The sequence below is a fragment of the Anguilla anguilla genome, chromosome 4, assembly GCF_013347855.1.
Source record: "Anguilla anguilla isolate fAngAng1 chromosome 4, fAngAng1.pri, whole genome shotgun sequence".
Taxonomy (NCBI): Eukaryota; Metazoa; Chordata; class Actinopteri; order Anguilliformes; family Anguillidae; genus Anguilla; species Anguilla anguilla.
In genome coordinates this window covers 12,453,829-12,470,117 of record NC_049204.1, presented here as the reverse complement: position 1 = coordinate 12,470,117, position 16,289 = coordinate 12,453,829, and the positions used below count along the sequence as shown (strand labels likewise).

General features: G+C 46.9%; 1 protein-coding gene across 3 annotated transcripts in view; it reads right to left on the bottom strand.

Moving 5' to 3' along the window:
• Window positions 1-16,289, bottom strand: part of rab6ba (RAB6B, member RAS oncogene family a) — a 69,704-nt gene that overhangs the window by 4,807 nt on the left and 48,608 nt on the right. For all 3 annotated transcript variants that reach the window (XM_035414111.1, XM_035414112.1, XM_035414113.1), the window contains exons 6-7: window positions 9,969-10,062; window positions 5,610-5,676 (exon numbers count right to left, since the gene is read on the bottom strand). In XM_035414111.1, the coding sequence (XP_035270002.1) occupies window positions 5,610-5,676; window positions 9,969-10,062 (161 nt within the window). The remainder of the gene's footprint in view (window positions 1-5,609; window positions 5,677-9,968; window positions 10,063-16,289) is intronic.

The window sequence follows — 16,289 nt, the reverse complement described above, 5'->3', positions numbered from 1 at the left end:
TGGCTTTACTAATTTTTGGCAAAAACAACCGAAGGACCGATGCCTTTCTGGCAGCAGATAGGTTCCCAGAGCTTCGGGCGGTGGAAAAACGGAGGCGGAGAGAATCAACGGACACCTGTTCGCTTGTGGGTCTGCAGGGGGGTTTCGCGTGACCGAGCGCGGAGGCGCAGTCAGCGCGGGGGGCCCGGGCCTGGACGACGTCTTCATCTGACCTGCCCCGCCCTCTTTGCATGGGGGATAATATACGGGGGCTAAAGCGAGAGATTGCTCGGCGAAAAGGAGAAGAGGTTTTTTTGCGCCGCGGGGTCCTTGACACTCTCTATAAATCAACAAGACTCTTGGAAACTGGGGATGACCTTCCCACCCCCCCCCCCCCCCATGGAAACAGGCAATTACAAGAAATAGCTCTCGTAAATTGTGTCTTAATATCCCCTCCTGTTTTTCCCCTGAAACGCGTCACGGGGGCATCGGGTTTCGCCGCTGGCACAAGAGACGGGAGAGTGAGGGGGGGTGGGGGGTGGGGGGGGGGGAATCGATGCCGTCCGCAAAACGTACGATACCTGCGTGATAAATCCACGGCAAACCGTCAGCCACCTTAACCACTTTATTTCTTCATTTCAAACTTGTGGCTGTGCCGTGTGTGGGGGGGGGGTGGGGGGGGGGGGGGCTCCTTAACCGCGGTCCTCTCACGGGCTGCAAAGGAGGAAACTGCAGAGGTCGGCTGTCTTATGCCTGCTGGAGCACACTGGGACAAGAAAAGGAAGATTGGGGGGTTGGTGGGGAGGTTGCCGTGGGGGGGGGGGGTGAAGACTGCAACAATAGGATCCCAGGTGTTTTTCTCTTTTTTTACTGGTTTCCTGGGATTCGCGTTTGGGCAGATCGATCGCGCCGCCCCGCCCCGCTCCCGGAGAGATCAATGGCGGCCGGTGCGAGTGCCGCCCCGGCCGGGGCGCGGCTGGGGCGCGGAGCCCACTTCATTAAGAGGGAGCCGAGAGGGAGACGCGGAGGGTCTGGCGAGCTGTCGCCGGGCGCGGTACATCACCCCGACGTGCCGTCATAAAGCACCCCCGATGTCCCGCAGCTGGGCCGTCTCAGCCATCAGCCTCTATTTATAAATTCTAATTGAAGCGCCGATAAAACACAAGACGAGATATAAGGGTAATTTACTACACCAGGGCCACGGCCAACTGCGAAGCAGGCTTCGGTAAATGCATAAAAACTGGAGGGTCGTTGTCTATGAGCATAAGCGCTATTCGTTTTTGACTTCTCAATTTATTTTCATAGTGAAATCAGCACCATTAGCCGAGACGAGCAGGCAATGGCAACGCCGATTAGCAGGGTCCTGTTGACAGCACGCGACTACAACCTACGAGATGCACAATTTCAAAATGTTAATCCCTCTTTTGTGGTGTTAGTGGATGATAAACGAAAAATGTTTTCAGAACTTTTAAGTTCCTGGAACAGACATCATTCTGCACCCGACTCTGCCGCTCACCCCGTAATTGCGCGGTTACGATTTTTTTCTGGCGTCGCACGAACGCAGGAATAAACAAACGACAGAGGACACGCAACGGGAGACGTCTCCATAAACCACAGGCAGTTGCCATGGAGATGGCAGCTCCGCAGAAAGGGAAAAGACGAGCCGCGAGCTGTCAGAGGTGCAGCGAGTGGCAAAGAAGGAAACGTGTCAGGCGGGGGAGTACTGCCAATTACCACGGGAAAGAACATGAAGGTTAAACGCCGCATTGTTTATCCGCGGAACATTCCGCACACGCAGAAGACAGAGAGTGGCTCGCTCGCGTCAGAGTCGAAAATAACGTCTGCATCTGGGCCACGTGAGAGCGGAGCTTTTTCTGAGGGAAAGCTTCCACCATCGACTGCCTTAACGTGGTATCTGCTACATCGGCCAATTGGACGGAGTCGGGAAAACTGAACAGCCCTGCAGCCTTGGCTTGTTTAATTCGATCGAGGGCTCGCAGAAAACAGGGGCGCTCGTCTTAACAGTGAAACGTTCGGCAAATTGCCAAACTCCCTCAAAGCTAGAGATCTTGTGCCAGTGCTTAAAATGTGCCTTGTAGACGCACAAGTACAGAGCGGCCTTGTGTCTACAGTGTTTGACAGCGACAGATTCTAAAGCAGGGAAGGTTGTCCCTCTCCATCATAAAGATACAATGACTAGAATGGTAGATGCTGTCTGTACTTGTAACATGCCCAGCAAGTAGCAAAGAGCTGGTCTGTGTCATGAGTTGAGCTTGGGGTATCGCCAACGATCTGTCCCATTCTGGACGGGCATGTTCAAGACACCACAGCCACAGTGAGGAGCATCACCGCAAAAACACTTAATTTGCCCGTGAGTCTTGTTTCCTGAAGGTGCCCTCATTAAAAGGGCAGTGGAGCTAATTAACAAGAGAAAGTGACCTGCCTAGCGAGGCGAAGCCATTCTCCGTAAACAATGTATCCTGCAAATTGCCATGACTGTGCCGTGAAATAGCAGGGAGCCACCTTTAAGAAGACTTTTTCCGAAATATGCAAATGAATTCAAATCAAGTAGGGCTTCAGACCAATCAAGTAATTGCATTTCCACGCGCCAGCCAACCTGGCAGATGGGCTGGCTGAGTGGCGGAGCCGCTCTCAGCTCTTTAGAGGCAGCGCAAATGAGAGCGCTGCTTCCCAATGCCCCGGCGATGATGAAGACGGGCACAGTCTGCTCGGCGCGAGCCGCTCATTTGCGCTCCGTTCGGTTGACTGGCGACAAGGAGACCTGCACACGGACTCCGGTGCGTTAGCCGCACGCAGCAGCTCAGAGAGAGACCGCGCGGTCCCCCAGGGAGGCGTTCTGCAAGGAGGGAGGGGAAAAAAAAATATCCTTGCTATCTAACACGAACTGTTACAGGAACCGGAGTCCGCCAAAACCCATTTTCGTGTGTGTTACCACCACTCTACCAGCACCGACTGTAGACACGACCCCTGACTGGGGCGGCTAGAGAATATAAGGCTGTTGCCGCTCTTTTCGGGGAAGCGAGAGGCCAATTTAAAAAGCTGCATTTCTACACAGAGCCTAGCCTGGGAAGAGTCTCTCTCATCTTTCCACAAGCACAGCGCTGTTCGACGCCGGCGTGATACCCCTAACAGCTCCCAAACACAGAGCCATCGGCAGAGCTGCTACGCTCCCTGGGAGATACGCAGTTCTGACTAAGTTCAAAAAAGACCGATAAGAAAATGGAGAAATGCGGGAGGCAGACAAAATGGAGGGGCTCCGCGGCTCTCTACCGTTTAGCGATAGTTCCGCGCATCCCGGCACGCCCTCCCCCGGCGACTGCCAGGGCAACAGTAAGAGGAGCATTAACACGAATCAATAATTCACTTTGTTAGCTAGATGACCGGCCTTTTGTTTTTTTAGGTCCCAAGGTGAGCCGTGGAAAAAAGGGAGGCTAATTTGAGAGGGAGATGCCAGTATACGCAGACATGCCTCCTAAAGGCCCGAGTCCACATTGATGCTGTGCAGCCTCCTCTCAGCTAGCCGCTAGTAATACCAGTCTGCGCTATTCCTGTGTTACGACTGATTATGATTATTATTCTGCAGAGGCCAATATCCGTGTTGTCTTGCATTAATTCTGAGATATGAGTACAGTAAATAAGGTAATTACAATGTAAGAGAGGGGCTTGTTGTGTGGCCAGCCCCAGTAAAGTGTTCTTTGAGTAAAGACACAGGCCCCAAGGTCTGGTATCAGATGACATCAGTGCTGGAAGTACCGCCCAGTGAGGAAGACTTTAAGAGCGAGAGGAAGTCCCTGTCTTATTGTGATAGAATAACTTGTTTACTGAGGGGTCAGCAGTCTGTCTGTAGTCCTCTGCAGCGTTACGTTATGATTATTGCTTCAGGACAAGTGCAAGGCTTGACTGGTGGACTGCTGGGACAATTGTGCACCCTCCCAAACTGATGGAGGGCATTGCAGTGACAGGGATGGGCCTTCAAATTTAGCTGAGCTCTTCAAGGAGGACTGTTCCAAAACCTACACTACTAGGGACAATTAAATAAAAAGAAAATGAATTATATTTTTGAAAATATTTTCATTGCGACATGTTTTTTTTTGTCATCCAAGACATTTCTATTATAAATGAAAATCCTTTTAAAACATTTTTACTGGGTCTCAGGAGGATATATGGTGATAAAACAGCTAAACAAATCCAAAATAAAACAAAAAATATGCACACTGCCATGGTAACTCTGGTAAGTCTGTGGAGGACAGTGCATTGATCTTACAGACATTCCCATTAACTGTTATTCCCCACACTGACTGTAGTAAAGTCCATATACGTGCTGTCCAAAAGCTTACAGTGTATTTCTTCTCCTCTCTCCATCAGGGAAAATGACAGATCTTCTGTCTTCTTCTCCTGCTCACAGAATGACATGCCATAGATGTACGTTTGGGGGGGGGGGTTACTGGAGAGGGGGGAACGGGGGGGCGGGGGGGGGTTCATCTGTGGGGAAAATAACAGCTCGGAGATCCGCAAGCCTCATAAAGCATGACACCCACACCTGATATCAGCGGGGGGGGATCTGGTAGCCGCGCGGGTCCTGACTGATGAGTCCTGTCACCGCGTTAAATCACACGGCTGCCAGCGGAGCCGCCGAGGCCCGCCGGCTCCCGTTCCCCCTCGCCTGCCGCCTGACACGCGGCAGTTTGCTCGAGCCGCGAGCTCCAGCCCGACCGCTGGCGGAGGGGTGGGGGTGGGGGTGGGGGGGGGGGGGGGTGCGCCCGCCTGCCAGCTGACAATCGCGGTTCAGACTAACCGCCGAGTTCTGCGCCTCTCCCGGTTAATTGGAAGCGCGCTAAATTCTGCTGCGAGGGTCCCCGAGGTGTTGAGAAGCGCGTTCTTTTTTTTTTGTTTTTTTTTTTTGTTACTCACCCAGCCTGTGAGAGGCCTTATTGCGGGAGATACGGCAGCTGTGTCAGCACCGCAGAAAAAAAAACCCATTCAAGGTGAATTCACCATTTTAATCACAATTTCTTAAGTTGGTCAATACCAGGCATTTCTGCCACATAATTTTTTTCCCCCATCACGCTGTAATAGTAGTATTATCAACAAGGCACCAGAGTGCTTAGTGAACTGCTATTGAGCTGAAGCAATTTTACAGGAGGAGGTACGGTGTGCACTGTGTAATATGGGTATTTTCCTAGTATACAAGGGAGGGCATATATATACTATATATATACTATGTAAAAAAAAGTTGTGTAAGTCGCTCTGGATAAGAGCGTCTGCTAAATGCCTGTAATGTAATGTAAATATATCTGCTGGCTTGGAAGGTGAAATGTTTTATTTTTACATATGGTCCACAAGGAGGTGCTTCAAAAGTAGTAGGTAATGGTTGCACGTGCAAGTTGATGATTACCTGTATTATAGAGCTGAAACTAGACTTCCCATGCTAAATATAAAGAGATGGAATGAAAAAATGAAGAGATTTCATACCTGCTGTGGATAGATTTTGTGCATAAAACCCAAAAAATGCAGTAGTAGTCAGCACCAGTGAGGGTGCATTTTCTGGTATCATCTTGACAGAACACAGAAGGATCTTACACCTGTCTGGGCCTCTGGAAAAAGGATACTGCCTTCTTTGCTCGTCTCCTGCATGCTTTCCATTCCGGGCAGTGCAGCTGCCACACGTCGAAACAGCTGCCAGAGAGGGAGAGAGAAAGGAAGATCAGGACATGGCCACGCGAGGTAGAACAAAGGACGGACACGAAGAGGCTTCCTCACTGCCAGAGTGCGCGATCTCAAAGGGCCCGAATCCGCTCCCTCAGCCGGGGGAAGCTATCGACCGTGCGCCCAAGGCCACACCTTTCTGTCCTCCCCTTCGGGACTGTGGAATGCTTCTCGCGCCTAACTGGCTCAGCTGGTTGACTTGCCATGCCGCGAGTCCAGCTAGGGTGGCCCCTGCCTGCTGCCTGTTCGGTTCCAGTCGGGCAGAACTTTGGACACCACAAGGGCATCTCAGACACTCCATTCGCCTTGGTTCCTCACGGCTTCCTTCCTTATCCAATCAGCAGCGGAGCTAACAAGTTATAAAGGCCGACCTCTTTGCTGGCGAACACCAACGCAGCTGTCCTAGGCAAAGGCCATTAGAAAAGTCTAGTCTGAGAAGGTTTAAGAGTTGACGTCAAGTGACTGATCATGTGACCTCCAGCATTTCCCAGTGGCACTGAAAAAAGGGTACGAGGAATGAGAGGCACAATTGTAAAGAGGTCATTTATTTTCAGCTGAGAGTGAATCCAGACGCATATCGAAAAAGGCCATTTATCAGTGGCCTTCAAAGAGGTTACCCACAAAAAGACGGCGAAAAGCATTTTGGAATCACACTTTTATTTCATTTGAACTCAGTTTTATGGAGGGTTCAACGGCACAAATAGTCAAACCTCATGGCTAAAGCAAGGCTAACCCCCCTGGCAGCACAATGAAGAGTCTCATATTGTTCCATTTATTTGAGACCTCCTTTATTAAGTTTCTCCGTAGTGCCATATTCCCTAAGGAGGTACGAAGCAAAGGCCATCAGTGAAACACTGGTCTCTATAATGAGCCCCCTGCTTCCAAACTATATTAAACAGCACAAATATGTATCAAGCCCGGATTCTTTCATTTCAGGTAATCAATCATGCTGCTACCAGCATGAATATATTGCACACCAACCCATTAGACAAGGAGTGACAGGGAAAAAAGCAATTTTGTGTGCTGTCTCCTAGTCCCTGTTTCCGACAGGCCCAGAGAAAAAAGATCTATAAAACATGTTCCTACGTGGTCGGATGTGGCACATACAAACCAAGGGACGGGTTGATAATTGGTAAACTGCACACACTGGCTAGCTCACACCGCAAAGCAAGAGATTTGATTTTCACTGAAATGTACGGAGATCGGTGAAGACTGACCTCATTTCTAAAATTCTACTCTGAGAAATGACGAAGAACCCGTAGCTCTTCTAATGGACAAAGTGGCCCTTCTGTTCACACAGACAATTTCACGAAACAAGTGAAACTAATTTATTCGCAAAAATAGCTGATTATCACTTAAGATAAAAAAGTCTTCCATACATGGGTAAAACACAATTGTTTCTAGCTACTTAATCAATTAGTTGGCTATATGACGCATTATACTAGCAACGTTTATTGAAGTATTGTAGATGTTGATTTGAAAGGGTTTTTTTGCATAATGACAACGAGCATTTACTGATGATCACGCCTAGGAAAATTCATCATTAACTGTCACCAAAAATATTCAATCATGTTAATACTGTTCAACGCAACTGTGATGTTGGATACATCTGTGAAACAGGAGGCAACTTTGTACTCTGTGCTTCCAGGCTTTGTAATTATTACCTGAAAGCATTCAAAAGCCTGCAAAGCTGGATAGATTACTCCTGATTACCATCAGTTAGGCTTTGCCGGTGGAATGAAACGACTTCAAAACCCATCAAACGCTGTCAAAGGCATCTGTGAGCAAAGGCAAAAGTGAAAGGAATCTTGACGGCACGTGATCCAAGAGATCCAATTTAATTCATATTCAAAATTCAAATGAATCCAGGCAGGTTGCCCCCCCATTTTCTCTGAGAAAAAAACTGACTCGAAGGTAGTCGGCACTTTTCAGGGTCACTGGTTATTGGATGAATACTGATTCTGCGTCAATAAATTATTTAGCTTAATTTGCTGTTTGGGAAACATGAGTGAATGCAACAGCAAAAATGAACGTTGAGCCCAGGCAAGGAGAGTGGTTATACAGCGGATAAAATTGCATAGTCCAATTTTTTAAATGTCACTGAAAATGTTTATTGCCATTAAAGACCCATTAAATTTATTGAATGATTTTATTCATGTATCGATGAATGCAGTTGTGTATTTCGTAGGATTAAATAAATTTGAAACATTTTTACATTGTTAATATATGCAATGTAAAGAGTGTTTCTGCCAAACTAACAGCATTCTCGGTGCTGTTTGTACACAGGCACCTCTGGAATACAGTCCACCACTATAATAAGAGATATGCTGCTAGCACATACACACAGTGCAGTGAAAAAGTATTTTTCCTCTTCCTGATTTCTTCCATTACTGCATATTTGTCACAATGAATGGTTTCAGATCTTTAGACAAAACGTAATATTAGACTAAGGGAAACTGGCTAAATTAGCAAATACTTTTTCCATGGCACTGTGTAAGTATAAGAACAAAAAGGTTTGAAATATCAAATATTTCCATTCTTCAACTCAAATGGTGGGAAACTAAATTCCCATTCCCCCATTTCCACACAAGCACACACCATTCCTCATGAATTGAAGTATTAAAGAGTCTGAATGCTGCATCCGTTGCCTGGCATTAATTGTACACTGCAACAATAGACTGAGAGCACGTGGCCAAGCAGTACCAAGAGCAGTGTGTGGTTCCAAGGTAATGGTCTTTGTGTTATACAGTTCCGCCGTGGTCTTCCGTCCTTACATTATTCTCCTTGAGCCAAGGAATACTGGAGAATAATGGGCCTTGTGTTTTATCAGCCCTGACTGACAAAAGCTGGTCCCCTAATGGTTGTTGTCTGGGGTGCGTTTTTTTTTTACACATACACAGGGACACTATTATGTACTTTGCTCTTATTCACTTGGTTGCATCCTTTCTTGTCCCTGGTATTTATTACCCTTTCATACAGCTGGCTGGCCCTCCTTTCTCATTTAGCATCACTGGGGTTTTTTCTAATGGGGGGGGGGGGGCACTTATAAATTGAGAACCACATCAATAAAATATCCAATTATTTAGATAATAAAGCTAATAATGGGACTGATATACAAATAATAGCGTTTTGTTTTGTCTTTTTGCCAGGGGATCCATAATGTAATTTAAAAGGACAAATGATAGTCTGTGGTTAAAATGGCACTAATTACACCGTCCTCAGTCCAGCTTAGTATTTATAAGTGTAGCAAACTGTTAGCATATTTATGGATCTCTTATTATGGTTCCTGACACACATGCACAGTTTTATCAATAAAAACGGTGTTGATGAATGTTAAGAAGATACGTAGGAATAAGAAGATGGTCGTAAAACAGACATGTAAATATAGCTATGTGGCTTTGCTGGAAGGCATAAATTGGCTGGCAATTTAAGGTTGCAAGACCATGGTCTTGCAACCGTAGCCAAAATCAAGAGCCCAGCACCTTTGCCCTTTACAATGCAACTGAGAAAAATCAAAGCGCAGAGATGAATGGTTCCCTGATGATGAGGATCCGCACCTCGAAAATGTCACTCTGTAGCTCTTGAAATGAGATGATATTTCCTCGCGCTCACCTTCGGCCCACAAACAGGAAATGGGTCAGAGGTCGGCACGGCACTTCAAGGTAAGGCCCGCACGCTGGATAGTCATGCTCCAGTGGAACCTTGCTCAGGAGCGGGCAGCCATTACCCATCGCCCTTTGCGTGAGGCGGATATCAGTATCACCGATGGAGACGAGGAAAATAAAGAAACGGCGGGTTGCGCGGCAACGGATCGCCTGCCATTTCCTACAATCACGACCTAAATAAACACTTGTGCGTGACCTTGTTTCCTCAAGGGAGCCTGAAAGCTGGTTACCCCGGCACCGAGATAGTGCAAGCAGTTCCTCAGATCAGGTCTTCTTAATTCCCCAGCCTGGATGTTGGAAAGAAGAAGCCGCCCACTCCACACAACACTAGCCTTCTCACGCCGACTTATTTAGACTCAGACGCCTTTAGCTCTCACTTTCGTCAGTTCTCGAGCGCATGTTTAAAGGCTTGGCGCTTCATGACTTGGCAAGTTAACCAAATTGAACCTTTTCACGCGAGAGGGAAGGAGGGAAGAACTATAAATGGCCATTATTCAACCAGTGGGCTACACTTCTGAGGGAAGGGGGAGAGGGGAACGTGGAAGACCTTTGATTTTCCGCGCTCGGTCGGGACAGGATGTTGGTGGCGGAGCTCACCTGCTTGACGTTGTAGCCCGTCTTCGCGCTGGTCTCGATGAACATCACGTTCAGCTCTTTGGCTCTCTGCTCGCCCGCCTCGATCGTAATTTGCCTGCGGGGGAGAAGACAAATGGCAGGTGTCGCGTCAGCCGCGTCGAGGGTCCATCTACCGGGAAATCAAACGCGGAACGCGCGCGCGGAGGGGGGGGGGGGGGGCGGGGGTATGGCGGACGGGATTGAGAAGGGAAAAAATGTCAGATAGTTTACTTTCCGGCTAATGCATAATTAAAAACGAGGTACCGCGGCATGAAATGGAGAATGGCGGACAGCCGATCCGCTCCGGCGGGCCTCGTAAGTCACCGCTTCAGTCCCCTTTTTCAGCGCGGCCTTACGCCATTAATTAATAGATGCTGAAAGTGATTCATTGCTCTGCGGGCTGACATTAATTAAAGCGCATTTGTTCGACATGCTAATGAATTAATCCGCGCGCGGTAGGTGCGGTACGGGGGGCAATCGGGCGGGGTGATAAACGCGGACGGGGAACTGTCCTCTGACTGCAGACGGCCGAGCGGGGCATTTAATAGGACGGGGCTTAAATCACGGAGCCCCGTGGCCTTGGGGGACGGGCATGATGTAACCCGTCTGGCTTCTTTGTTCCTCCGCGCGCACGGCAGAGGCGGAACAGCAACAGGAAATTATTTATTTGCGGAGCAGGTTTGGCCACGGCGACTTGGGTCCAGATGCGTTTCTGTCCGTGGGAAGGTTCATTAAAGGAGGATAGATGCAGTCCAAGAACAGGACAAGGGTGGTTAATACCTTACAGTTAGCCATCTATCCTACATCCCAGCAGACATTCATTTTAATAAGCCTGGAGCATTGTTGGCCGGATGAAATAAAAAAGGAAAAGATGACAGCATATACCATATGTATACATATAAACTGTGACTTTAGTACTGCGCGTCAAGCGCTCACGCATCACTTCCTGCGCGCAGCAGATGCGCGGTCACTCTATCCAGGACGATGGAGGTGTTTGCCGACGCTCGCGGGCAGTATATTTTGGCCCTAATAGCTCTCCCTCCGTCCCGTGATAAGACCTTCATATCCCATCGGCCCTCCATCACAGGAAAACGGGCTGTAATCTTGCAGGCGCCGCGCGAGGCACCGCTTGTCTCACAAGGCCGAGAGATAGACACATCGCTGCCGTTCATCAGTCGGCGAACCTTCCCTTTACCCGCCCGAGCCCCCGCAGTCACGCCAGAGGTGACACCTGCGCCCCGTTCCGCTTTTCCTCCGCGACAAAATGTTCCAAAAAAAATATTTATGGACAGCGCCCAGACTGAAACCAGAAGCGATATTTTGTTCATGTCCACATGCAATATTGTCATGAACGACATTTCTTATGGAACTGACTAAACCTGAAGCATGACAAGAATGTCAATTTAGGATGGCAATGAAAAGCACTGCTGTCTTGATACAATCCTCTGTAATTTAAATAAATATAATGCTCTTGCTGTGTCCTTGCCCTTTACTTAATTGCCTTCAGGTTTTGCTTCAAAACATCACCACAGCCTTATTACAGAAGACCCCATAATGGTCCCAGATACTGGGTGAACTGCAGCCGACTATCGTGACTCTATGGCATTCAAGCAGAAAATCTTTATTCCCAAGCAATCATCTTCGCGGGAGGAGAAACGGAATATAAAAGAGAACAGAGAGCAATGGATTAGAAAGGAAAAGATAAGGAAGAGGTAAGACTGAAAAGAAGCCATCCTGAATAGAACACGTCCCTTTTTCCGTCTCCATTTTCTCTGTCTTTTCTTTCCCGAATTGAATAGCAAATGCGCGGCGCGGTCTGATTTCATTTGAATTCTTCTGCCGAAAGCTCCAGACCCCAAAGATCTGAGGAAAGGCAGGACTGAAAGAGCCTCACCGCCGGCCAACACAAACTGACAACAGAAGGGGACGGCCAGCTCCCGCAACCCGCTTCCAAGAGCCCGGGAGCAGCCGCCAGAGCCGAGCTCGTTCCCCTCCTTATCCGCGGGTGCCAGGAGAGGGTTAGCGAAAAGCAGCAGATTCACTGGCATTTATACCCCTAGTCTGTTCCACCCGTGCAACGTCAGATAACATATCCAGGCTCTGACGTTAAGGACTGGAACCAAGTAAACAGGTAGCACAAAGCCAGCACCATAACCATAAGCCCTACGGTTGTTACCTCTCATGGTGCATATGAATGTGATCATGCGCCCACAGCTGGTATCACCGAGATGCAGCTCTACATTATGATCAGAATTATGATTTTGATTATATATTCTATGACTGTTGGTGCTGTGTCTACGACAAAGTGACAGGACTGTGACAAGGTGTCATTATTGTATGTGCGGATAATGGCTGTATCTATCGTTACATTACATTATCGTTGCATTTATTTAGCAGACTTCACACGGTAAAACATTACTCTGACCTGACCTATGCTAAGTCAAACTAGGAGGCATGACAAGCTACAACATCAAGATACTGATACAAAGTACAATAAGTACTGGATGAAGGTACATGTAACATGAAAGTATCCCATGATACGAAATGCAGAGACTATAACTAAATTCTTCAGTGATTGCGATTCTGAATGCAGTGATTACTAAGTGCAGTATTTTGTGGTATTTTGTCTTTTTCAGCAAACAGTATGCTGCCTGGAACAAAGGCATTTAAATAATCTTTAAATACAGCATGATTACTGATTTTGAGGGGGTGGTTAACCACAATTCTCTTTACAAAAGAGAATGTTTGTGAATGTAGCGACAAGCAATGCATTAGCAATTCATAAATGTAGTTCACAAGGGCCTTGAGTGTCCACTAACCAAGGGAACGTTTCCTCTAAAGTACTGATACTGCATTTATTACAGGATTAATGCAAGAGGAGCCATGAACACAGCTTTCCTGAAGATAAAAAAAGGGCCATCGCAGAGAGAATAGGACGACTGTGTCTGTTACAGAAAGACGAGACACTGGTTAAAGTAACTGAACAACGACGCTGTGGATCTCAAAGCTGACTGTTGATGCGCTCAATGTGGCGCCATCTTTCCTTGGCATCGGCTGGTCCCCCTTGAGGGAAGGTAATTCAAGCTGACATTGGCGGGTTATTTGGAACAGACGAGCGCCATCTGGTCCACTTTTCCACGGGGCGACTTTCTCTCGAGCGGCTCACTGTATATCGCCAGCGCTGTGTAAACACGTTCGTGGCGTTAGTCAACACAGGCCGAGTGGCTCCACGTAAAGGAACATGCAACCAAAAGATGTCAGAATAGTCAGTGTATGATTCTGCCCACTTGGATCTGCGGATATGAGAACACTGAATACAAAACACAGCCTCTGCATTAGATAAAGAGAAGGGGCACAGGAGCGACGGAGAGAGAAGGTCATTTTACTCCCTCACACCACCTCTGATGGTGCATTGTGTAATACACCTGACATTGCCTGAAAAAACACGAAGTACGCAGCTGACAATCTTTATTACCGTACGTAGAATTAAATTATATGGCCTTAAGCATAACCTGCAAACATAATGCCTTGGATGCTGCCAGCCTCAGTAATGCAACAATGTCACCCGAAGCCAATGTGATTATGTTTAAAATGGGGGAAAGTACATGACAGCTTGTACGCTGTGCCATGTAAAAATCAGGAAGTTCTGAATGCCTGCTCAGCGAGCAGCCTGGTTTGCTGCAGCCTGGAAATCTTCGCTCGCCTCTGTACTCGCTGTTATATCAGAGCTGAATGTTAATTGACTAATCATTAGTCCAATCCACAAACTGCCTTCCCAGCACTTTCCTACCCGGCAATCTGTCAATTAGTCTTTGGCTGGAGGAGGCGAGGACGCCAGTGGGAGTTTAAGCGGGGGCTGATATCGCACACGCGCTCCAGAGTTTAATAGCCTCACAAATATTACCACTGTGTGACCCCTGACCTCAAAAATGCATGCAATTAAAGCAGCATTAATGCATGGTCAGGTACTCCGGAATCAGAGAAAAGTGTGTCTACGACTTTAATTGTTTCCCGATGCAAACTACCCGTATTGAATCGCGGTTATTGTACCACTGAGCAGAAGATGAATGCGGCTTACCGATTCTTGAACTGCGCTTCCAGCAGAGGGTAGAGACCCACATTTTTGAGACGAGGGAGCCTGACCCAACACTCACTTGGAAGAATAAATCAATGAATGTGCCTGTTCCTTAAGACACCTCCTGACCTTTAACCTCCTGTTATTCTTGCTTGCGAATAACCCTCACTTCAAGAGTCAGCATTTTGAGGAGGAAGGAGGAGGAGGGGGGGGGGGGTCACGAAGGGGCATCACACTGCTGACCCCACTACGTGCAATTCCCCACAGAACATCTCCATAACCCACATGAGCCGACTGTGAACGAGCTGACCGAAGCTCGGTACATAAGACATTCTGGTAAAGGGGGGGGGGGTGGGGTTATGGTGTAATCTACAACCTGTAATCAGGTTGTAGCAGCGCTATCAATTATGTATGGGCTCTGTCCACGCTTCTGAGGGTTCCGCCATCTGCTTTCATTATTTTGGGACGCCCGTGTATGGGCGTGCGACACATTCTGGGCGTGTCCCCTCTCCCGAGGGCCGCACAGTTACAGTTACAGTAAGCGGCACTAAGACGGCTTTGTGTGGTCACCACAAATGGACCTGCACACCCATAATAAAAAAAAACCTGTTAATGGAAGCCATTTGCACTGTAACAATGTGATAGATAATTTTGCCCAGTCAACACTCATTCAAACATTATATACACAGTTCTATAACCCTGAAATGGCAGGATTACACTGCTGCAACGTCACAGTAGCATTGCAAGGACATTTCGCCCTAGCCTAGCGAATAGAAAATGGCAGCAATGTGTTTAGCAAAGTAAAAGTACAGACTGGTTTGTCCTTATGATACATAAAAAGGGGAAGGTAATATTACTTGAGAAGCAATCTGACATGCGGCATGAAGCCATGTCAAAATATGCATTACGTGTCTTGTCGGGGTGGAAGAGTAGACTGAGTCAGAAAGGGACATTCTGAGTATGAGCCAAATAAATAATGGCCCACTTTCAACAATAACATTCATCAGCAGAGTGTTCTGCATCTGTCCTTCCTTAACACTATGAAAGGGAGACACAGCCGGCAACAGCTCCCGGTATAATTACCAACAGCATCAAATAGATAAATAGATGGATCCATAGATAATTGGATACATGGGCATATCCCATTGATTATTCCAGGTTCTATATTTGGCTTGATACAACCACATTGCCTGGATACCAAATATCTGCTTTCCGCTCGTAGGACATGCGTTAGTTTATCTCAAAAACCTGTCTGGTTGGTGGCAGTGAGTGATGCACCTCTCCTCTGGTCAGTATTTGTTCTCCTGTTACACGCTGCGGTCTGCAGGGTGGAAATATTGCAATTCTGCCACAGTGCCCTCCACACAGGGTGCAGTTGCCACAACTCGAGAGGAACGAGTGTGGATTCCAAATTGTTAAATAAAAACGAGGGAAGGTTGCTTTAATAAATGTCCCAAATCAAGATTTTCAAATAATGTATGTTAAAGCACCATTAACGCCTTTAGTTCACTTTGTACAAATAACAGACGCAATCCAAAAGCACAAACATATTCTAAAAGCTGCACGCTACCTCTAAGAGTACGTAGCAAGATGGACGCGGGAAGAAGAAATTCACTTTTTAAGTACAATCAATAAAAACAATCTCTCCTTGCCTTTGATTTGATTTACGGTGCTTATGAATAGAAATCCGGGTTCATTACTGCTCACTCACTTCCAACAGAAATCACGCTAAAATGTCACATTCCATTAGCGTAGCCAAAGAACCGTTATTATTACTTAAATGGATTTCAATCAGCACTCAGAAAAATTGCTGCTGCAACTAAATTTCATATTGATTGTGAGGATGATTAATTATAAAACACTCCGATGGAGCCCAAAGCAGAACACAGACATAAAAAAACATGGTTTCATTCATAATAAAAACTCTGATGCACCGTACTATTTCAAAGAAAACTTTTCAACACGTTGTGCACGGTTGATCAAATCGATTAAACAAAGGCAGACACAGGTCTGTATATGACATACCACTTATGTTAATTTCAGTCTTATTGTATTGATTTGCATAACATTTTCTAAATTAACCTAATTTCACATGCTATGATTAATTCATATTGGGATTTTATGACTCTTTCACAAACTACATGCAATATATGAAGAAAAGACAAGCAAAACATTACCATTGCATGCGCTTCATCTTTAAAAAATGGCAATACTTAGCGTCAAATGAT